Below are 25,324 nucleotides of genomic sequence, written 5' to 3'. Positions count from 1 at the left end.
GAAATAATAAAATTTGCAACATATTAGGAAGGAAATAAATAACCTGTGAGATACCAGGAGTAAGTAAAGTGGGATATAAAATATAATTTAAAAGAAAATAAAGCCCCAGGATGGTAATTTATCACTTACTAAGAAGAATGAAGAAGTGTTTGCTGCTTAGGCTGGTCATTGCATTGAAATGATCATTGTCTTTAGTTCGCATATAATCCATACTTAAACTCTCCTCATTTTTCAATACATATGATTTTGCCATAGGTACGTTGAGTACACTAAAAGATTCACTTGGTGAAACAGAAATACTAAGTCCAAGAGAATTTAAAATCATAAAAGGTGCCAGATCCCTTATGAAGGTAGCTGAAGATCCAGTGGCAGCTTCTGTAAATGCCTAACAAGGAAGAGTCATCATAAATACAAGAAAATGTAGAAAACTAAATGACAAGCAGAGTACTAACAGACATATGACAAATAACTAAATTAACAAAAACTTCTTTGTTAACCAAAAGGTTAACTCAGACTGGTACCCCAAAATTAAAGTTTCAAGTAACTTTCCTTACCTCAGCTAAATTATTTAACATTATAAGGCCACATTTAGATAATGTAATGTTTAGCTGGTCTTTCGAATAGAAAGTGATGACAGTTTTGTATTCTGGTACTCTGTAATTTTCTTCTTCAGTACCTGACTCAACAATGGCCTTTTTGGCTTTCTTTTTCATCTAAAATAATATAAATTACAGAAATGTGAGACCAATTTGTTTCTAGGAGCATGGTATAACTCATTTTACAAAGGAAAAACAAACATCAGACAAATTTCAACCAAAACATTAGAGAAAGCAATACATTTTATCAGTTCCACTGCCTTACTGGAATAACTGGGACATAAACCAACGAATGCCGCCTGGACAGAGGCAATACTGGAAGAAAAGTTCTCCTCCTCCTCAGTTACACTAAAATGGCAGACATAATTTAGAAGGGGAAAATAAAACCCTAATAAGTAAACGCATGTAGCATCTGAATGAAAATCAGAAGCACATACATCATAGCATGTGGAAATTTAGGGCAAGAAAAGTTAGCCTACTGATGTTATAAATGCTATATATAAAGAACAGAAACCTAGGGACTTAATAAGTCCAACAATAGTTGCAGAACAGTGCCACTAGGACCTAGGCTCCTGTGAATCAAACTACCTACCTCTTTTTAAGATTCGCAAGTCTACTACCTGTAAGTATCCTGACCTAACAACCACCAAAGAAATTCCTTTATCCAAATCCTCTATCTAAAATGAGCACAATCAAATGTACTGGTCTAATATAAAAAGCTGGAAATACCATGCTAGTCACCTTCACTGTTCCTTTAACTGGCTTTAAGCCACTGAAAATTTGTCCATTATTTCACAGAATCATTATTAGGGAGGAGATACGCTAATAATCCTACAATCTCTTGCTTCAGAAGCACAATTTCATCCATCTAAAGGTTCTGATTTATATGATTACATAAATTCACATTATATTTGAAGTAAATAATAATGTATTTTCTTTTATATACACACCCTTCAGATACCAAGGAAAACCTGGGATAGACAACAACCTAAAAAAATGCTAGAAATATTTTAAGATGATAGTTTATAAGTGGGGACTTTGCAGCCAGTATTGCATTCCACCTCTTCCAATTTAAAGGTATTATTACTTTATGAAAGTCCTTTAACTTCAACAGTTTTAGTTCTATCATATATTAAAATGAAGTTTAAAACTGAATCTTCTTCAGAAGTTTGTTTTAAGGTTTAAAGCAAAAGTAGATTATTTAAGACAGTATCTAGTACATAATAAATGTTACACAGTATTTATATTAGAAGCCCATGAGGCAACAGTCTTGGGTTTGAAAATTACATTCAGAGGTCAAACAAGGAAGCATGTGGAAAGGTTCATAATGAAATATCTGAACTCCGCTGTGATTAAAATTAAAGTGTGCGTGATGTGGACATCCTCAATATTTGAAAAAAATTTCCAGATATCAAAAATACCTTGATTCCAAGATTCCATGGTCTAAAATCCTCAGTCTGATCAATTTCTAAGGGTTCAAGCAAAGGCTCCCACACACCAAACATTTCATTGTAATAATGTACCTAGAGAGAGAATTTAATTTTTTAAATAAAACATTCTGGTATTTTCTAAAATCATCTTCCATGTTGTTCCCCACACCATTCCTTTTGGCTGTGCTATTTGTTCTGTATGAAAACCATCGACATGCCATTAGTTTCCTATACATGCTTTCTCAATGATTTCCTCATCTGGCTAACTTCATGGTCTACTCTTCACCATTTATTCCAGAAAAAAACTCTCTTTTAAGTATCTTTCCTTGATTTTCAGGCTGGGTTTAACAGTGAAAACTGTGTTCATCAATCAAACATTACTGGAATTTTAAAAACATGTTCTATCTACCTCCACTAACTTTTAGAAAGCCTTTGAAGTGAAGGCAAATAACATATGATTCAATAAGCATGTATATATTTGAATTCTCTGAACTTCCTGGACATCTTAGATCAAATTCTCTGCAAAATATAGATAATTCTAGCTAAAACTTGGAAACTTGAAACTCAGTCTGTCAGTTCTACCTCTATTAGTATATAATTCTATCATCACAAATATTGTAGTGGCTTATAAATTTTCATACTTATTGACTGAAGTAGAATATCAGATTAGTTTCTACTAAACATAAACTAAATACTTTAAAGCAAAGTATCCCTGGGAAGACTATATGTAGAAAAATTCTGATGCATAATATATGTTGGCTCAAAGTAAGTATCTTCCATAAAACTAAAGGACTCTCACAGAAATGTGAAAGACCTTGGTGGAGCCTCACCAGAGTATGAAGATCTGCATTATATAAATGTATAAAGCATATTCTTCTAATTTTTTAAGTCACTATTTCCAAAGAGAAAAGAAATTATCTATTATCACTTTAACGAAAAAAGGATACTTAATTTTTAAAATTAAGAATTTTACATCTACCAAACAGTCTATTTTATAGACCTAAAAGAAGCAATAGATATTAAGAAGAGGTGGCAGGAATACACAGAAGAACTGTACAAAAAAGATCTTCACGACCCATGTAATCACGATGGTGTGATCACTAACCTACACCCAGACATCTTGAAATGCAAAATCAAGTGGGCCTTAGGAAGATCACTATGAACAAAGCTAGTGGAGGTGATGGAATTCCAGGTGAGCTATTTCAAATCCTAAAAGATGATGCTGTGAAAGTGCTGCACTCAATATGCCAGCAACTTTGGAAAACTCAGCAGTGGCCACAGGACTGGAAAAGGTCAGGTTTCATTTCAATCCCAAAGAAAGGCAATGCCAAAGAATGCTCAAACTACCGCACAATTACACTCATCTCACATGCTGGTAAAATAATGCTCAAAATTCTCCAAGTCAGGCTTTAGCAATATGTGAACTGTGAACTTCCAGATGTTCAAGCTGCTTTTAGAAAAGGCAGAGGAACCAGAGATCAAATTGCCAACATTTGCTGGATCATCGATAAAGCAAGAGAGCTCCAGAGAAACATCTACTTCTGCTTTATTGACTATGCCAAAGCCTTTGACTGTGTGGATCACAATAAACTGTGGAAAATTCTGAACGAGATGGGAATACCAGACCACCTGACCTGCCTCTTGAGAAATCTGTATGCAGGTCAGGAAGCAACAGTTAGAACTGGACATGGAACAACAGACTGGTTCCAAATAGGAAAAGGAGTATGTCAAGGTTGTATATTGTCACCCTGCTTATTTAACTTATATGCAGAGTACATCTTGAAAATGCCAGGCTGAAAGAAGCACAAGCTGGAATCAAGATTGCTGGGAGAATTATCAATAACCTCAGATATGCAGATGACAACACCCTTATGGCAGAAAGTGAAGAAGAACTACAGAGCCTCTTGATGAAAGTGAAAGAGGAGAGTGGAAAAGTTGGCTTAAAGCTCAACATTCAAAAAACTAAGATCATGGCATCCAGTTCCGTCACTTCATGGCAAATAGATGGGGAAACAGTGGCTGACTTTATTTTTCTGGGCTCCAAAATCACTGCGGACGGTGATTGTAGCCATGAAATTAAGACACTTGCTTCTTGGAAGGAAAGTTATGACCAACCTAGACAGCATATTAAAAAGCAGAGACATTACTTTGCCAACAAAGGTCCATCTAGTCAAGGCTATGGTTTTTCCAGTAGTCATATATGGATGTGAGAGTTGGACTATAAAGAAGGCTGAGCACCAAAGAACTGATGCTTTTGCACTGTGGTGTTGAAGAAGACTCTTGAGAGTGCCTTGGACTGCAAGAAGATCTAACCAGTCCATTCTGAAGGAGATCAGTCTTGAGTGTTCATTGCAAAGACTGATGCTGAAGCTCCAATACTTTTGCCACTTGATACGAAGAGACTCATTTGAAAAGACCCTGATGCTGGGAAAGATTGAGGGCAGGAGGAGAAGGGGATGACAGAGGATGAGATGGTTGTATGTCTTCCGTGACTCAATGGAGATGAGTTTGAGTAGACTCTGGGAGTTGGTAATGGACAGGGAGGCCTGGTGTGCTGTGGTCCGAGGGGTCATGAAGAGTCAGACATGACTGAGCAACTGAACTGAACAACAGTCTATTAATTTAATCAACTTAAGATGAATGAAATCAGTTGAAATATAAACTTAATATGAATATGTACTCTAAAAGTAACATACACATAAAAACAATTATATCAAGGGCATAAATAGGTACACTTTTTTCCAAAAGTTTGGGAATCAACATCGTATTTATTATAAACTTAATTTAAATGTTTAAATGAGATTTCCAAAATAGTTCATATGTAGCATTATTTCTTATATAATCTGGAAAAATACTATATATGCTTACTTCTAGCTCAAGCTGACAGTGGAGATTTATTAAGGAACTCCAGTTTTTGCCTTCCCCTGAGAAACGTGATTTTGCCAATAGCATAGGTACTGTTCTATGACCAATTCCAGCCTCAAGAACCAGAAAAATAGAATCAATGTTCATTTTTATTATCTCTCCTTTGGGTACCAATTCAGGCATGGGAGCTCTTTTTACAGCTTCATTTGGTTCTTCAAGAAACCACATATTTAAATCTTTTGTATCCTTCTTTTCCCATAAATGTGCTGTAGAAGAAGCAGTTTCTTTTGGGATGGTTTCCTTAGCAGTATAAAGTGCTGAAGTTATGGTAATCACAGTATTTATGATAACTGGTGAAACCTAAGGAGAAAAATTCAAAGCAATAAAAAAAAAATACAAAAATCACTTTCCAAACTACATACTTCAAAGAACATGAAATATATTTGCTGACAGATCAAGAGAAATTAATACTGAAGTAATATTACTACCAAGAAACAGATACAATTTGCTGCCTACAAAATCTTTTTTTATTATGATAGCTAATTTCAAAAGTTAAAATATTTACATGTTGATATTAAACTGACCAATTTCAACTACATATACTATAAGGAAGCTACCTACAGAAGCAGTCAACTGCCAATAATAAAATACATGAAAACATTCATCATAAAATGTAAATTAAGTATCATTTTAAAATTATGTGTCAAAAATATTTTTAAACAGCTTCCTTTTGCTTAATGATTAATATTATTGTTATAATTGTTTATTTCTAAGTTTTATTGTTTTTTCCAAAAGGGCACTAAAGATCTGAATGACTGACTACATTATAACTTACCTTCAGTGTCAGGGATTTTACTGATAATTCAAGTACTTGTGGATCTGTACTTATCTGAGTAGCTTGATAGAACAAATCACAGGGTTGCAAAACCTATAAGAGAAAAATCAATACTATTAAATTAACACATTCTTAAAATATTTTTACTTAAAGACTTGTCCAACAGGAGATAACTATGCTAAATAAACAAGTTAGTAAAAATAATCTACTTCAAAAACAAGTCAGTCAATAAAACATTCCTTTCTTATCCTCTTGTTCATTATTTATAATAAACAGAAAGTACTTATATTAGCAACACTACTGACAAAGAAAAAGAATTTCTTAAATATATGAAAAATTCACAAAACTTGTATTCTGTATTTTATTTTATAGCAGTCCCTTGGTATCCCTTCGGGACTGGTTCCAGGACACAAACACCTGTCCCCCACCTGCTTCCTCCCACCCATGGCAGATACTAAAATCCAAGAATGCTCAAGTCCTTTGTATATTGATAAAATGGCACAGTATTCAACAACAATGAAACAAACATCACAATTTTTAAAAATGGCAAGAGAAATTGAATAGATTTTTTCTCCCAAAGAAGACAGAAGGCCAACAAGCACATGAAAAGATGTTCAACATCACTATTTATCAGGGAAATGCAAATCAAAACCAAAATAAAATATCACCTCATATCTGTTGTAATGGCTATTATCAAAAAGGCAAGAAATAAGAGTTGGAAAGAATGTGAAGGAAAGGGAATCTTCATTCACTAGATGTGGGATTTGTGTAGTTACTGTGGAAAAACAATATGGAGAGTCCTCAAAAAATTAAGAATAGCTATCATATGATTCACCTATTTTACTTTTGGGTATTTATCCAAATAATACAAAAGCACTAATTCAAAAAGATAAATGTCACCCCCTTTGTTCACTGCAGCACTGTCTACAATAGTCAGGATATGAAAACAACCTAGAGTGCCTATCAACAGATGAAAAGATAATGCAAATGTGGAGTGTTTCTATATGTTTGTATGAGAAGGGAATACTATGCAGGCATAAAAAGGTGAAACCTTGCTATCTGCAACAATATGATGGACCTTGAGGGTATGATGGACCTAAGAGAAATGAGTCAGATGGAGAAAGACAAATACTGCATGATTTCACTTATATAAGTAATATAAAAAAGAAAAAAACAAGAAATGAACAAATCAAACAACCACATAGATACAGATAACAGATTGAAAGTTATACAGGGGAAGGTGTGGGGAACAAATGGGGTCAAGGGTGTCAACTGTATGGTTACTGGTAAAAACTGAATTTTTAGTGGTGAACATACTTTTGTGTACACAGAAGTAGAAAAATAATACTGTACCCATGAAACTTATATAATGTTATAAGTCAACATTATCTCAAGAAAAAAAAAAAAGACCAAGTACAGTCAGCCCTCTATATCTACAGGTTCTGTATTTGTGGATTCAACCAAAGACTGAGTTACTAAAATAAAAGTTTTATCGTGCTATTTTTTTCCATTATAAAAGCAAATGAATGCTTGGTTGGGACTGGTGCGCTGGGACAACCCAGAGGGATGGTACAGGGAGGGAGGAGGGTTCAGGATGGGGAACACGTGTATACCTGTGGTGGATTCATATTGATATATGGCAAAACCAATACAATATTTTAAAGTTAAAAAATAAAAAAGATAAAAAAAATTAAATGAAATATGTTAACCTATATAGGACAAACTACAAAAGAATAAAAAATTATAAATAAATTAGACTTGCTAAATAATTCTTAATATAAGTGTAAATTAACTGAGTCTGCCCTAACTATAGTAAGCTTAAATCTGTCCTGCAGCCCCCAGTGACTCACACTCCTCCCAAATGCAACATATGTTTACCTCCTAAGGATCTTGATAGTCACCTCCCAATATTATAGCATGAAGTCCAAAATCTTGAGAGAGTTAATTCTTATGCAGATTGATAAGGAGAAAGGGGGTCCAGGGCTCTCAAGGAAGAGAAAGGGGCAAAAATTTTTTTTTAACATTGCTTTGTCTTAGTCACATAAGACATTTTTTCTTAAATTCTGAGTTGTTATGACAACAATCTTTAAGACTAACTTTCTTTAAGCCCAGAGCTAATGATTACACAACAAAACAACTCATCTTGCTCAAGGGTATGTTTTTCCTTAAGTTCTCTGCAGTCTCCTTGGACTGCAAGGAGATCCAACCAGTCCATCCTGAAGGAGATCAGTCCCGGGTGTTCATTGGAGGGACTGATGTTGAAGCTGAAACTCCAATACTTTGGCCACCTGATGCGAAGAGCTGACTCATTGGAAAAGATCCTGATGCTGGGAAAGATTGAGGGCAGGAGAAGAAGCGGATGACAGAGGATGAGATGGTTGGATGGCATCGTCGGCTCAATGGACATGGGTGTGGGTAGACTCCAGGAGTTGGTGATGGACAGGGAGGCCTGGCATGCTGCGGTTCATGGGGTCGCAAAGAGTCAGACATAACTGAGTGACTGAACTGAACTAAACATACAACTCAATATCATTTTTATTTTTTTACCAAATGCTCCAATTAAAGATGGGCAGCAGAACTGAACAGACATTTTTCCAAAGAGGACATGCAGATGACCAACAGGCACATGAAATGATGTTCAACATTGCTAATCAGTAGAGATACAAATCAAAACGACAGTTAGCTTTCATCTCACACCTGTCACAATGACTATAATCAAAAGTACAAATGCTGGCAAGCATGTACAGAAAAGGGAACCCACTGTTAAAGTAGTCTTTACTGTCAGGATGAAGATAGAATAGACAAATGACAGATTAGTAAATAAAACAAGAGTTCTGCAGCAAAAATAAAAATAAAAACCTTCCATGAATAAATAACAGCTTTGGTTGTTAAAGCTACTTATATATGGAATCACCAAATGGTTAACAAACCTAAGGATTGCCAAGGAGACCAATACTTGGTATATAGAAGTTTTTTAGTATTAAAACTGCTAAAATCACCTCCAAGTAGTAAGCTCAACAGAAAGCAAGCTGTGACAACAGTGTTTATCCTGAAAAAGACAACAGTCACTTTACATATGTCTACAGTGGATAATGTATAAAAAAAGAGAGAGAGACAGAGCCACGTGAGAAAATGTGAACAATGCTCTTTCAAGAGAGCAAAAATCAAAGACTCCAACATGGGCTATCCAAGGAATTTACTCCATTGCTGGAGCTTCAAGTTTTCACAATTCAATTCAGCAGGATATTTCAACTGTTATGAAGCAATGACTACAAAGTGTTTCCTATTCTTTCTTTTTCTGAATGGGTTTTTAAGCTTTGAGTTTTCAGTCCTTGTACCACTGTTAAACTAGTCATTGTGTATAGTGGTGAGTTGTCAAAAATTGACAACTTATTTGTCTATTAGTTAATATATTGCCTGGGCTTCCCTGGTGGCTCAGAGGGTAAAGCATCTGCCTGTGATACGAAAGACCCAGGTTTGATCCCTGGGTCGGGAAGATCCCCTGGAGAAGGAAATGGCAACCTACTCCAGTACTCTTGCCTGGAAAATCCCATGCACAGAGGACCCTAGTGGGCTACAGTCCATGGGGTCGCAAAGAGTCGGACACGACTGTGCGACTACGCTTACTTAATATATTGCCAAATCGAAAGAAGTCATATGCAGACACAATAAAGCAAACTATCATCTAGGAGGAGGAACAAAATGGTGGAGGAGTAGGTGGACATGGAGTATATCCCTCTCCATGGATACGTCAGGAATACACCTTCAGACACAGAAGTACATGCAGAACACCAGGTAAGGGGGACAGGAGTACCTGACTAGTGGAAAGGAATATAGAACCACCCAAAACTCAGTAGGACAAAGGAACTAGGGGAAAAAACAGGAGTGTTCAGAGGACTGGACCTGCCCTTGGCAGGTGGGCAAACTGAAGCAGGGTACGATCCCCACATCGGGGCAATTGTCTGAGTCAAAGGAGAAACATTTAAGGCTCAGAGTGAAACAGCTGATCTGTGGCAGCCTAAATGTTATGAGAATCAGACAGTCCTTGCCACAGCCATACACAGTCTGGACAGGGACGCAGGTCCCATGGAAGGTACAGCAGCTGGGAGCTGGAGTTTAGAGACTATGGAGCAATCCCAGTGTGAGGGCTGCTGTTGACTGTGGAGAGAGGAATTTAGGAGATGTGAAGGAGGAGACTGTGATGGGAAATGCCTGTAGAGGAAAGCCAGGAAGCCATGGAGGCAAGGTGATCCTACTGAGTCATGCATAGTGGGTGGAGCCATCACCATAGCCTCTCTCCCCACATGCCAGCATCGGCACCTGAACGATAAAAAGGCTGGCCCATCAAACACCTGATGCGCTGCACTACAGAGTAGGACCCCACCCAGGGTGCCCCTTTAAGTGCCTGAAATGCCGATCTATGGGTAGGACCCCAGCCAAGGGGGCCCCTCTATGTGCCTGACGCGCTGAACAACAGAGAAGGATCCCAGGCAAGGGAGCCCTCTATGTGCCTGAACGGGCGGAGCTATGGGGAAAAACTGGCCAAAGAGGCCTTCTGATTGCCAGCTACAAGAGGCTCGAAAAAAGACTGATAGGGCCATAACTCCTGTGGTGGAGGCAGTCCATGTCCTTGCACACTTGGTGCTGCCCAAGATCCCCACAAGCCAAGCAGCTGTGCCACCTTCACGCTCAACTCTCACTGGGGCAGAGCTGCTACAGGCAAAAAAAGTCTTGCATCTATGCACACAGGGTTGCTTCAGTTGTGTCCAGCTCTTTGCGAACCTGTAGACTGTGGCCTGCCAGGCTTCTGTCAGGGGGGTTCTCCAGGCGAGAATACCAGAGCATATTGGCCAATACTGGTTGCCATACCCTTCTAGAGCACTATATTTCCTGCTGCCCTGGCTGCCAACTCCCCTGAGTACCTGGTGCTGCCAGAACTCTTGCAACCTAAACAGCTGCACCACCCCTGACATCTGGCCCTCACAGAGGCAAATCCAAGTCCTCCAGGGCAGCCCCAGGAGCAAACCCCAGTGAACAACCCACATGCAGAGATGGAAATAAAACCACAGTTGAAACCCAGGGGCAGTGTGGCTAAGGAAGAAGACTGCAAAACCTTACCACTAGTTATACAAGCTGCAGATTAAATCCACACGATCAACTAGGCAGACTCTGTGTCTACAGAATACATAAAAGGACATTCAGAGCTCCCACAAAAGGAAACACACTGGTTCTGATAGCTGTGGATATTGGAGAGAAGAACACACAGGAGTAGGACCAGATTAGAATCTGAGTTGCCCCCACAGCAGGTCCAGAGATCAGCAGTTTTGGAGGGCATAAAAGGGAGGTGAGGTGGACTGCGACCTCCAGCAAAGGAAAGGACTCTGACAGCAGTGGCTCAAGAAAAACATTTCTTATTCTTATGGTTTGACTTGTCCTGTAGATTCCCTTGGATTTTTTTTCTTTTCTTTTTTGCCCCTCTGTTGTAGTTGTCAATTTTTTGGCACTATGAAATCTAATTAAGTTTTTGAATTTTTTTTTTCTCCTCAGACACGTTTTTTGTTGTTGTTATAAACCTCTGCCTCTACATTGGGCTTCTGCAGTTCTGGGGAGTTTTCCTTTTTATTTTCTTTTTTAATTTTAATTTTTTAAACCTATTATTATTTTTTATACATTTATTCCTTTGTTTGCTTTTCATACTGTTCCTTTCCCCTTCCAGATAATCTTTAACATATATAAATCTTCTTCATCTACCTGTATTTAACTTTGCATATCTATTCTTTCTTTTCTTTCCTGTCAAACATTTGTTAGCTTTATTTTCATAGCTTTATTCCCCAACTTGCATCTTCCTTTAGTTTCATTTTCCAGTTTCTGTTTTAGTTAGTTTTGTTTTTAACTGGTAGATATAACTCTTGATTTCCTTTGTTCACTGGGTCAATCTATTCTACTTTATTTTTGTTGGACTGTTTTGATTTTGCTTATGGGTGTAATGCATATGTGTATATTCAGTTATACTTCTTATTGTTGTTATAAACCTCTGACTCTGTGTTAGGATTTTGCAGTTCTGTTTTCCTTTTTTCTTTCTTCTTCCTTTATGTCTTTCTTTTTTTTCTTTGCTCTTTTTTATAATTTTAATTTTTTAAACCTATTATTTTTTTCTCTACATTTATTTCTTTGTTTGCCTTTCCTACTGTTCTTTACCCCTTACAGTTAATCTTTAATGTATATAAATCTTCTTCATCTACCTGTATTTAACTTTGCATATCTATTCTTTCTTTCCTTTCCTCTCAATATATGTGTTAGTTTTCTTTTCATTGCAATAAAGCATATTTGGCACCTTGCTTTAGTTTTGTTTTCCAGTTTGTGCTTTAGTTTTGTTCTTAACAGGTAAATATAATTTTTGATTTCCTTTGTTCACCGGGTCAATCACTGTACTTTATTTTTGTTGGATTGTTTTGACTTTGCTTATGGGTGTATATGTATATTGCATCATTTAAATTATTATTTGCCTGATTTTGTAACTGCCATTTGTCTGGGGTTCATCTTTGGTTTCTCGTTTTGGGGTATTTGTTTTTAATCTTACTTAATGCCATAACAAACCACTTGTGGAGTCTTCCTTCCTGACCAGGGATCAAGCCCTGAGCCTTTGGAGTGGGAACACTGACTCCAAGACCCTAGACTACCAGAGAACTAACCCTAGGGAGTACCAAATAATGAGAACTCACACAAAGCAAACCACTTGAGTACAAGACCTGGTATCACCCAACCATCAGTAACACCCTGTACAGGATGCCTCACCTAAACAACAAACAAAAAAATACAAACCCAATCACCAGCAGACAGGAAGGATCACCACCTCACTCACCCTTGCCCATCAGAGGAAAAATAAACAAATGAAGGAACAAAAACTCATCACAAATCTCAGCCTATAGGAAGCTTACACAACCACTGCACCAAACATAGGAGGCCAGAAATCAAAAGGAAGAAAGAAGTCAACCTTTTACCCTGGGAAAAGACCACAAACACAGTAAGTTAAAAAAAAATTATGAAGACTGGCTGAATGTATACAAAAACAAGATACATATATATGCTGTCTACAAGAAACCCACTTCAGACCTAAAGACACATATAGACGGAAAGTGAGAGGATGGAAAAATATACTCCATGCAAATGGAAAGCAGAATAAAACTGGAGTAGCAATCTTCATATCAGACAAAACAGACCTTAAAATAAAGATGATTACAAGAAATAAGGACACTACATTGATTGATCAAGGGATCAATCCAAGAGGAAGACATAAAAATTGTAAATATCTATGCACCCAACATAGGAGCACCTCAATACATGAGACAAACACTAAAAGACATAAAAGGAGAAATTGACAGTAACACAGTAATAATAGGAGACTTGAACACTCCACTCCCACCAATGGACATTTCATCAAAACTGAAAATTAAAAAGAAACACAAGTCTTAAATGATACATTAGATGAGATGGATCTCATTGATATCTTCAGGACATTCCATCCAAATGCAGAAGAATACACCTTCTTCTCAAGTGCACATGGAACATTCTCCAGGACGGACCACATCTTGGGTCACAAATCAAACCTCAGTTAATTTAAGAAAACTGAAACCATATCAAGCATCTTCTCTGACCACAACGCTATGAGACTAGATATCAATTACAAGAAAAAAACTGTAAGAAAAACAAACACATGGAGATTAAATAACATGTTTCTAAATAACCAACAGGTTACTGAAGAAGTCAAAAGGAAATCAAAAAACTTCTAGAAACAAATGACAATCTAAACATGACAACTCTAAAACCTGACGGGATGCAGCAAAAGCAGTCCTAAGAGGGACGTTTATAGCAATACAACTCTACCTCAAGAGACAAGAAAAATATCAAATAGACAACCTAACTTTACACCTAAACTGGAAAAAGAAGAACAAAAAAACCCCAAAATTAGTAGAAGGAAAGAAATAATAAAGGTCCACGCAGAAATAAATGAAAAAGAAATGAAAGAAATAACAGTAAAGATTAATAAAATGAAAAGCTGGTTCTTTGAGAAGATAAATAAAATTCACAAACCATGAGCCAGACTCAATAAGGAAAAAAAAGAGAGAAGAATCAAGTGAACAAAATTAGAAAAACAAAGGAAAGGTTACAACAGCAAATGCTCTTGCACTGTTGGTGGGAATGTAAATGGATACAGCCACTATGGAAGACAGTATGGAGATTCTTTAAAAAACTACGAATAAAATCACCATATGACCCAGCAATCCCACTCCTAGGTACATACCCTGAGGAAACCAAAACTGAAAAGACACACGTATCCCACTGTTCATTGCAGCACTGTTTACAGTACCTAGAACATGGAAGCAACCTAGATGTCCATTGACAGATGAAAGGATAAAGAAGTTGTGGTACAGTTTCAAAGTGTTTTATGAGTGCTAGGAGTCAGATAGTTAACTTGAAAAGATGTCTTTGAAGAAACAAATTTTAATCAGTTATGAAGAGGAAGAAGGCCAAGAGGATACTAGAAAATAAAATACAAATGGGAAGCATGCCAGAGCACATGACTGACAGTTCAAACAAGCCATAGGGAGAAAAGCAAGTAGCACATCTGAGAAAAATAGGTCTAGATGGGAGAAAAAATTAAAATAATAAAACTGAAACAACACAACAAACAATTGGTAGAAAGTCTTAACCGCCTAAAAGCAGTGTGGAATTGGCATGGAAACAAAATCAGAGTATAGTCTTCACTGAGAAGTATTTAGATAAAATCAACTTTTCAGTGTGACTGTTCCCATAAATACACAAAACAATGAGGAACAAATGGAAAAAATGAAAAGAGAGTTTAAAAGCTGGTGCAATAATAATCTAAATTAGGCTCTCCAAGACGAAAGAAAAGTATTTTATAGAGTAAGTTGGAGAGTATGTAGCCACTTTCCTAAAGTGATACACGCTAAATATAAAACAGTTTACAATTAAGCTGACAAGTAAACAGAAAACTCACAGTAGTGATTTTTCCTTTTCTCTTGACTGGAAGAAATGGGCATGCTCTCACTTGGAGATCTTTAATGGCAGCAGTCATTGTATCATTTTCAAAGTCACCTAGCCAATATATTTCACACTGTGTTGTAATGACTAAGGCAGGAGCATCATTTCTTGTCATATCAGCGACAAACACAATTTCAGGATTTTTAATAGTGATGTTCATTTCCCACTTTTCTGATTGCTGTTTAGGTACTAAAATAAAAACACAGATAATGTCTTAAAACAGCTATAAATCTTTCTTATATTATGAAAAATTATTTATAGGACAATGATATCTCTATTTGAAGTAAAAGCAAAATAGAAATACTTAGATCCCAAAAGAATTTACTGAAAGTCTCCTAGTATAAGATTTAAAGAACTCATAGCCATTAGAATATTTTAAAATGTGAGGGGAAATCTCTACTATTTAATGGCAGAGCTAAAAATAAACTAGTTTCTAACTCTTAGCTTGACACTCTTTCTACTACACTACAAGGAATGAAATATATAAAAGATAATAGAAAATTATAAATGTAACAAGAATAAAAGAACTTTAGGGACTTCTCTGTGGGGTCCAGTAGGTAAGACTCTGCACTTTCCCTGCAGGGAGCATGAGTTCAATCCCTGATTGAGTGGCCTGGCCAGAAAGCAAACACAAGTATATAAATAAAAGACAAGTTTAAGTTACAATACTATCTTTAATTATGAAAAGGAGTCATTGTTTCATTATTGTCTCCTTCCAAGAAAATCTTTCAAATTATTGTCTTCAAAGAAGTACAATTACTTATCTTAACATGGGTCTCATAATTTTTGAACCCAGTATTTACTTATGACTTGAAAAATACAGAAACTGTCTATCTTATCAGAAAACACATTTAAATTTTCCTCTTACCTCTGAAAAATAAGGATTTCTAACTTATTGATCCTGTTATCCTCATCATCTAGAAGGATAATCAAGCTAAGTGTTATTATAGCACTTCAGTAACAGATATGGAATATTTTAGCCAATAACTAACCTTCTTCTTTGGCAGACCATGTTTGAACATTGGTTTCTACAGCAGTGCCTGTAGTGTAGGCCTCAAGAAAGACATTTGCAACTGTCAGCAGAAATTCCACACTTGCACAAATATACATTTCTTGAAGGACTATATCAGCCACCCAACCATCTCGGATCGTCCTATACCTTACATCCATCATGTCCTTTTTGTCAAACCCAACTGTCAGTCCTATCATTCTGAAAAACACAATCACAATTTCTATGAGTGTCCTGCACCTAATCAAACACACCAATAAAACTCAAAGGTCTCTCACTGCTTTCACCGACAGCAAGCCAATGTTCTGAAGTCATTTCTCTTAGTAGGATAAGAGAAATAATAAATTTACAGACTTCAGGAGCACAATTGTTTCATAATATAGGAAGTATATCCTTAAGAAATTATCAGAATTTTGAATCTCAGCATATTTTTTCCTACAAATTTTCATATATTACCCATTACAATTGTATGGATTCATAATTCAGATAATAGATATTAATTTAAAACCAATTTAATTACACTGATTATTTCTATTTAACCATTTTTTTCTATTCAACCATTCAACAAGAACAGCACATAAACAGAGCATTTAAAATGTTGACTGAGAACTATGGAATCAACTCCATTAAAGCTTTGAAGATATCAGATTATACCCAGAAAATGCATATGCAACTTTGAGAGTAAGTTCTATAAAATACACCAACCATTGCTCAATAAAAATTTAAAACACTATTACCTAGGAGTTGCCTTCTTGATATGAGGCCTTTTGTCATCTAAAATACAGTTTTTTAATGAGAAGGAAGAAAATATTGAGTCATCTGTATACATTTTTAAAGTGCTTATAATATTCTCCAACTTAAATTCAGCAAGTTTCAGAGAAGGATCACGAATATCTGTAAAGGAAGTCTGAGGAAAAAGAAATCAGTACAAATTTTACACAAACATACAAATTTAAAACATATTTTACGATATGAAATACCACATTCTCTATCTCCACGAGCTCATAATGAAAAGCATATATTAACTTTAAAATATCACTTTTCATATCAAAGGCTATATGTAAGAAAACTCATTTTAAAAGGCAAATAGTTAATGTGAAAAGTGCAACAATTTTTCTCAAAGGAACAGATACAACAAAACACAGGAAACAGCAAAAATATAGTTTTTCTTCTTCAACTTACCTGTTTAGGACCTGGACTATACAGTACCATGGTGAGATAATCGGTTCTGAAACTCATATTTAGTGTTGTCTTAACTTGAGAAGCATGTGAATGTACTTCTACCACAGCAGCTGTCACTACAGTTGTTCCTTGGAAAAATTAGTTAGTGGATAAAAGAAAAAGGTCAGGAATGGTAGAACTCATTAAAATGGAATTAAAAGTAGATTTACCATAATTATTAAATAAATGGGTATAGTACAATATTTTTCCAAAAATTCAAAAAGATTTAAAAATTCAGATGTTGAACTCACTTAACTCCAGGGTTAGCATTCTTTACATAATAATCTGGGAGTCTAAATTCCTGGTTTACTTTTAATAAACTCTTGGTTTAATTTTTGTAAAATGAGAATAAAAGAACTAACCCCTGGGTCTGTTTTGGCAATTCAGGGAAATAGCATGTGTAAAATGCATACCAGAGTACCTGGCATATGTGTTTTGTATTTACATTTTACTTCAAAAAAAACTAAAACCAAACAAGATGCTTTAGATGACATTTTAAAAATGTTCCACTAACCAAAAGGATCCAAAATTCAGTCTTTTCTATATTTCATATTTTGGGGCAAGGTATTATATACACATGGTACATTTTAAATGGATTCTGTAGACCTATTAATCCTTCTCTTGGCTGTATTGCTCTGTCAATGATTTCTGGTTGAATAGGAATGTGACTGTGGACATTCTTGCTTTGTTCCTACTTTAGGTGGAAAACTTTCCATTTCACCTTTAAATATACCTTTTCGATATTTCTACTTTTTATCACAAATAGGTGACTTATTAAATGCTTTTTCTGCATCTGTTCAGGTGATATAATTTTTTTTCTCCTTTTTCTATTAATTTGGTGTTACGTTAATTGATTTTTGAGGGTTAAATGAACTCTGCATTTCAGGATAAGTCTAAGTCAAGATGACACATCCTACATGCTTATTGCTGGATTTAGTATGATATGCTGTTAAGAATTTTTATTCCTGTGTTCATTAGGGATATTAGGTGCAATATTCTTCCCTCAAAGTTGTTTTTTATTTTTTATTTGGGTTTTTGGTATCAGGCTAATGCTTGCTTTATAAAACGACTAAGGAAGTGTTCCCTCCTCCTCTATTTTCCAAAAGGTTTGTTTAACACTTGTATCTTACTTAAATGTTTAACAAAATTCACCACTGAAATTCAATTCTTTTAACAGATGCAGAACTATTCATCTTATTTCTATTTCATCCTATGTCAGTTTTGGTAACTTTTTCAAAAAATTTGTACATTTCATGTAAGCTGTAGAGTTTATTATCACAAAATTATTTATACATAATAATTTCTACACAGTAGAAAGTAAAAATGACTTTCTCAGCATTACTGACTACATAGAAAACCCTAAAAAGTCTCCAACAAATTACTAGAATTAAGAAATCAATTTAGCATTTATACGAAGATATAGGGTTACTATGCAAATATCAATTGTATCAGTAACAACTGAGAAATATACTTTTAAAAATATTTGCAGTAGCATCAAAAAACATACTTAGGAAGAAGTTCAACACAATTATGCAAGACTGCTACACTGAAAAATCTCAGTACTGAGACTGAAAAATCTCAGTATTTTAAATGAAGAGACTAATGTGTGCTCAATCACTCAGTAATGCCCGACTCTTTCTGACTCTCTGGATTGTAGCCTGCCAGGCTTTTCTTTGTCCATGGAATTTCCCAGGCAAGAATAACTGGAATGGGTTGCCATTTCCTTCTCTAGGGGATCTTTTAGACAGGGATCAAATCCACATCTCCTACATTGCAGGTGGATTCTTTACCTGCTAGGCATCATGGAAGCCCCAATAGCTTATTATTTTACTTCCTCTGTTGCTGCAACACAACACATGCATCTCTCAAGGAAAAAAAAAAATTATCTCTTCACGCATTCTAAAAATGGCTCAAAATCATGCAAAACAGTTCACTTCACTTCTGCACCAGAATGTACTGTATATATATTTCTCCCTTCTTTGGAACAGAAAACATGTCTTCCTCTCCCATATTACTTAATGTGGCATAGTTAACACCTCATTCTACATGTTATATAGAATTTATGTCACTTTTCTTAAGACATCTGTCCTTTTTTCTTAAAGCATTCTAAATTCCTTTTAATGAAAACTAAGTACTTTCTAGCCCAGTAACAGATAATCTGGGGATTCCTTTTTAATGCTTTCTGTATTTGAATCCCATGTTTTCCCTTTTCCTGGATTCCTTATTTGCTTTGCTAGAATATATTTTCAAACTACCAGCATACCTCAGAGACTGCAAGATTGGTTCCAGACTACTGCAATAAAATGAATACCACAACAAAGCAAGTCACACAAACTGGTTTTCCAGTGCATATAAAATGTTATGTTTATACTATATTATAGTCTGTCATAACACAATAGCATTATGTTTTTAAAATATATATACCTTAATTAAAAACTAAGTTTGTTAGAAAAATGGAACCCAGATAGACTTTCTTGACTCAGGGTTGCCACAAACCTTAAATTTGTAAAAACTGCAATGTCTGAGAAACACAATAAAAATGAAGTGCAATAAAATGAGCTGTACCTGAATGGGTATAAAGAAAGTAAACTTTGAGTCACTGGAAATCTAAAAATTGTTTTCACATTTGGATGATGGTTGGACCATATATAGAATTCTAACTTCAAAATTATTTTCCTTAGAAATATATTTTCCAATATTACCCCACTGTCTTTTATCCTCCATCAATCCTACCCCATCCAGTTTCATTCATGATGAATCTGATTCCAGTCACTTTTTTTTCTAAGCCCTAACAGGCAGCCTGGTATTCTTCAATAGTACTTCTGTTGCTCTGACATTTCACAAAAATGTGTTTGCATGGAAGTATTCAATCAGCTTGAAACTGGGTAGATTCTTTATATCCAAGAATTTGTTTCAATATTTACTTAGTTCTATAGAGTTCTCTTCTAGGAACTCTTTCTTATCTTAGGAAGACAGAAGGTAGTGATGGTAGGATTCAGTTCTTATACTCCTAGAATTCTGTTTTTATGAATTAGTTTTCTGTTCACATTCTCTTTTTTTCTTCAATTATTTTGTCTCATTCAAGAAACACTATTCTGTTTATCCTGCCTGCTTTTATGCTTGAGTTCTTATGATTTTCTTTATATCTGACCATTAATATTTAACTATAAAGTACTGGGTTGGTTATTCTAGCTAGTAAGAATGATGATTTCTATAATGTTATAAATAAATGTAAGGTTGTTTCTTTGCTGGGATTCTGACTGGAAAAGCTGTGCAATATGATTTCAGTTTGAGGTAGGGAGACTTGAGGTTCCCCCAAAATGCCAGAATGAGGAGAATTTATTTTAGTGAAGCAAAATCATCTAGTAGTTCTAATTAATCCAATTTCTTTATGTGCTGGTATTGAACTTAAGCCCTAGTTAGGTTTCTACATAATAAATTAAATCCAACATTGGATGCAGCCTTCTACTGAGTTATGATTCCTTCTGCTCTATTTTATCCATGTATCTTCTAAATATTTGCTGGAGTCCATCACTAATGATCATCCTCTTTTGAGACTGCTAATATTTTGATACTTCTAATATTAATATGAAATATTCCACTGGAACATATGCTTCACTAGGAACAAGGGAGAAGAGAAAGGATGAGGAGAAAATTTGAAAACTGAAAAATAGGAACTTACAGGGGAGTTAGGATAACCAAGAAAAAAACACATACTAAGGAATTTTGTCACAAGAATTAGAAATTTGATTCAAAGAAAAAAAAAACAACAGAATGACTAATAACAGATAAATGAGAACTACTTGAGTAAGATTAGCTAAATAGAAAAGGTTTATAAATTTTACTTTACCCAAACCTACAGTTAGGGAGAATGAAAGGAAGGAGAGAAGGAAAGGAGGAGGGGGCTAATTTAAGGTTAAGACGTACCTGCCGCATGGTGTGACGCAGTAGTAGCACCACTAGTAACACTGGACTGATCCTTTGTTACCTCATGTGAAGCACTATCACCTTCATACCATATGTTGCCATATAATGTTTTAAAAATGGTCGTTATATCTTCTTGACTAAGAATGAACTGTTAAAAAAATAAGATTTGACCATTTCAACATTACTACCTCATGTAGTGAAAAAGTTTTATACAAGGAAAACTGTTTCATTTCAAACCCCTGCAAAACCAACTTTTAACACATTAGATACTTCTATTAACTGAAGGTTTCATTTTCTAAATGACCATGTATTCTTTAGTACCCTGTGAAATACAGAACTAAATTAAATGCCAGTATCAATACCAGAAGCTATGAATGATAAACTTTGTTATGAATGCAGCAATTAGCCTACTAGTTTTAAGCCTTTAAAATGAACTTTTATCTTTAAGTATCCATGTAGCTACTCTATATTTTTTTTGGTTAGTAAGCCCCTCAATTGACAAATATGGAATAATAAAAAATAATAAATTCAGAACACTTCCTAACACCATACACAAAAACAAATTCAAAATGGATTAAAGACTTAAACATAAGCCCAGAAACTATAAAGCTCCTAGAGGAAAACACAGGCAGTACACACTTCAGCATACGTAACAGCAAGATTCTCTTTGTCCCACCTCCTACAGTAATGGAAATAAAACAAAAATAAACAAATGGGACTTAAATAAGCTTAAAGGCTTTTGTACAGTAAAGGAAACAATAATCAAGATTAAAAGATAACCCTCAAAATGGGAGAAAATAATTGCAAACAAAACTGACAAAGGATTAATCTCCAGAATATACAAGCAGCTCACACAGGTCAACATGAGGAAAACAAAAAACCCAATAAAAAAAAAAGGGTAGACGAACTAAATGGACATTTCTCCATAGAAGACATTCAAATGGCTAATAATCATATGGAAAGATGCTCAACACCACTCATTATTAGAGATATGCAAGTCAAAACTACAATGAGGTATCACCTCACACTGGTCAGAATGGCCCTCATCAAAAAAATCTACAAACAATAAATGTTTGACAGGGTGTGGAGCAAAGGGAACCCTCTTGCACTGCTGGTGGGAATGTAAATTGATACAGCCACTATGGAGAACACTATGGAGACTCCTTAAAAAACTAGGAATACAACTATCTCATAACCCAACAATCCCACTATTGGGCATACACCCTGAGAAAACCATAACTGAAAGAGACACATATATCCCATGTTTTCTGCAGCACTATTTACCATAGCTAGGACATGGAAGCAACCTAGATGTCCATCAACAAGATAAATGGATATAGAAGTTGTGGTACATATACACAAAGGAATATTACTCAGCCACATTTGAGTTAGTCCTAATTAGGTGGATGAACCAAGAGCCTGTTATTCAGAGTGAAGTAAGTCAGAAAGAGAAAAACAAATATCACATATTAATGCATATATATGGAATCTATAAAGATGGTGCTGATGATCCTATATGGAGGGCAGCAACTGAGATGCAGAGATAGAGAACAGACTTGTGGCCACAGTAGGGGAAGAAGAGGGTGTGATGAACTGAGAGAGTAGCATGGAAACATAAGAATTACCAGATGTAAAACAGCCGGTGGAAATTTGCTGTATGATGCAGGGAGCTCAGATAAGATGCTCTGTGACAACTAGAGGGAAGTCCAAAAGGAGGGGACAGATGTATACCTATGGCTGATTCATGTTGATGTATGGCTGAGACTAATAAAATACTGTAAAGCAATTATCCTGCAATTAAAATTTTTAAAAATACATTTAAAAAATTGAAAATATTTTACAACATGTTTTACATGAATTATTTTACCTGAACCTCACAAAAGTTCTAGGTACAAAGAGTATAATCTTGATATTATAAGAAGATGAGACTTAAATGATTAAGTATCATGCTTAAGTACACTTAAAGCAACACACTAACTCAAAACTCTATGCTTTGCAAATTCAACATTAAACCACTAGCATAAGACCTGTCTTGAAAGCTGTGACGGTTAATTTTATGTCAACTTGACTGGGTCATAGTACATAGAGATTGAGTCAAATATTATTCTAGATGTTATATATACATATGGTATTGTAGACCATCTACAAATGCTCAGCTCCCTTCTCGGGGGGCAGATTCACTAGAATGAAATTGAGTCGTCCCCTATCAAGACACCCCAAGTAGCAGCTGTTGCAGGATATCACATATTTAACTTCTCCTGGATCTCAACTTCAGAGTCAGGGACAGGTTAAAATTGAGTCTTCAGGAAATCAGTCTAATGCATCCAGATCAAGAGTATACAGACACACACACACACCATAGCCTTGATTAGATGGACCTTTGTTGGCAAAGTAATATCTCTGCTTGCCGGGAGCCGGCATATTGTATATTGAGTGCATATTGCATATTGAGTGCAGCACTTTCCACAGCATCATCTTTCAGGATCTGGAATAGCTCAACTGGAATTCTATCACTGCCAGGAGCCAGCGTGAGGAGCTCCACCCATGACAAAGGTCATGAGGAAGGAGGCTCGGCATACGCAAAGGCGGGATCGATCCTCAGGAGTCCCCCTGGAAATTCTCGAGCATCTACCCCCAAAACCAGAGTCTGCCTACTTTCTGCTTTGTGCTCTCACCTACACCTCTGACTTTACGGGGGGCTGTCCCCCACTACCTCTCTCTGAAAAAAGAGTTAGCTTACAGTTCCAGTTAATAATTCCTGGGTGTGACAGTGTTTCAACCTACAAACTCCTTTGGAAATCCTCTAGCCGGCCTGAATAGGTTTTTCCGGCACATGTGATTGCTCAGAGCCTCCCAACTGTGAGAGGCAGGAGATGTTCTAAACTGTCTAAACACAGATTCCTTTGAGTAGTTAAAAGATTGATTAGAAATTGTATTGGTGAAGGGATTTTCACTTGTTGGGCCAATGTTTGCTGCTAAGTCTCCATATCCCTTACCTGCTGTGTCCCTGGCAGTGTATTGATTAATATAATTGGTGTAAGTAGTAGCTTTAATGTTTGTAACCTGGGACCCTTGAGTTAATTCTTTTTCTTGTTATAGCCCACCACACCTTTACTCTGTAGGAATGCAACTTTATCTAATGCTTTTGGAGGGTGGCTCCTGACCAGTCACCTTTAGAGAAAAATAAGTTTTCTGAAGAAAGGGTCTTAAAATGTTAACAGGCCTCCAGGCCAGAAGATGATGCAAATCACCTAAGCTTTTGCATATGATAAGTTTGCAGGAAGAAAGCCTGGCTTGCTGCATGACTCTACCCCTTCCCCCATTATCTTCTATGCATAACTTAAGGTATAAAAACTACTTTGGAAAATAAAGTGCGGGCCTTGTTCACCAAAACTTGGTCTCCCCATGTCGTTCTTTCTCTCACCTTCTGGCTGAATTATTCAGCCTCTTTTCTTCACTGAATTTTCTTACTGAGCTATCCTTATTCTATTACTCTTTATATCCTTAATTAACTGAGCTATCCTTATTCTATTACTCTTTATATCCTTAATTAACGTTTAATTAAGCAGTTGTTTCCTGATCCTCGCCGACGCCGTCCCCGCTTCAAATTCCCTGGATCCACCGGGGCTGGACCCCGGCATCTGCTTTTTAATATGCTACCTAGGTTGGTCATAACTTTCCTTCCAAGGAGTAAGCATCTTTTAATTTCGTGGCTGCAATCACCATCTGCAGTGATTTTCAAGCCCCCCAAAATAAAGTCTGACACTGAGATTTGTAAAGTAATATCAACTGATTTATGTCTAAGTTACTGACTCATTTGCCACTTCATCTTCAACATCTCCATTCTTCTAGGACCTCTGCTAGGTTACCTCATATATTCCCATGGCTTCAAATACTATCTGTAATTTGATGATTTCCAAGTCATTTCTAGCCTTAGACTGCTCCACTAAGATCTTTATTAAAATATCTGACTGATTACTTATAATACCATGTCTAATATTGTTTCCTTCATGACATTTACCATAATTTTTAACTATTTTAATTATGTGCCTGTCTATCTCACCTCTGGATCACCACCATCCCCTGCATTATACTGGTAAGCTCCATGGAGCCACCAACAATGTCACAATTCCTTTGTAATCAGATTTCCAATATCCAGCATAGGGTCTAACACATAGCAGGCACTCAAATATTTGTTGAATAAGTGATCAACATTCAGAGAGAACAAGATGGTGGAGGAACAGGTGCACGTAGAGTGCATCTCTCTCCATGGATACATCAGGAATACACCTTCAGACACAGAAGTGCATGCAGTACACCAGCTGAGAGTGGACAGGAGTACGTGACCTGTGGAACACAATATACAGAACCATGCAAA

At 36.0% G+C, this 25,324-nt stretch overlaps 1 protein-coding gene across 2 annotated transcripts in view; it reads right to left on the bottom strand.

The window, feature by feature from the left end:
* The window catches only part of VPS13A (vacuolar protein sorting 13 homolog A), a 276,405-nt gene that overhangs the window by 93,760 nt on the left and 157,321 nt on the right, over nucleotides 1–25,324 (bottom strand). For both annotated transcript variants that reach the window (XM_024996187.2, XM_059889554.1), the window contains exons 35-44: nucleotides 20,947–21,094; nucleotides 16,981–17,108; nucleotides 16,536–16,705; nucleotides 15,782–15,999; nucleotides 14,746–14,978; nucleotides 5,727–5,819; nucleotides 4,895–5,251; nucleotides 2,018–2,119; nucleotides 555–713; nucleotides 130–385 (exon numbers count right to left, since the gene is read on the bottom strand). In XM_024996187.2, coding sequence (XP_024851955.1) covers nucleotides 130–385; nucleotides 555–713; nucleotides 2,018–2,119; nucleotides 4,895–5,251; nucleotides 5,727–5,819; nucleotides 14,746–14,978; nucleotides 15,782–15,999; nucleotides 16,536–16,705; nucleotides 16,981–17,108; nucleotides 20,947–21,094 — 1,864 coding nt within the window. The remainder of the gene's footprint in view (nucleotides 1–129; nucleotides 386–554; nucleotides 714–2,017; nucleotides 2,120–4,894; nucleotides 5,252–5,726; nucleotides 5,820–14,745; nucleotides 14,979–15,781; nucleotides 16,000–16,535; nucleotides 16,706–16,980; nucleotides 17,109–20,946; nucleotides 21,095–25,324) is intronic.

This window comes from Bos taurus, chromosome 8 (genome assembly GCF_002263795.3).
Source record: "Bos taurus isolate L1 Dominette 01449 registration number 42190680 breed Hereford chromosome 8, ARS-UCD2.0, whole genome shotgun sequence".
In the NCBI taxonomy this organism is placed as follows: Eukaryota; Metazoa; Chordata; class Mammalia; order Artiodactyla; family Bovidae; genus Bos; species Bos taurus.
This window is presented reverse-complemented; position numbering and strand designations above follow the sequence as displayed.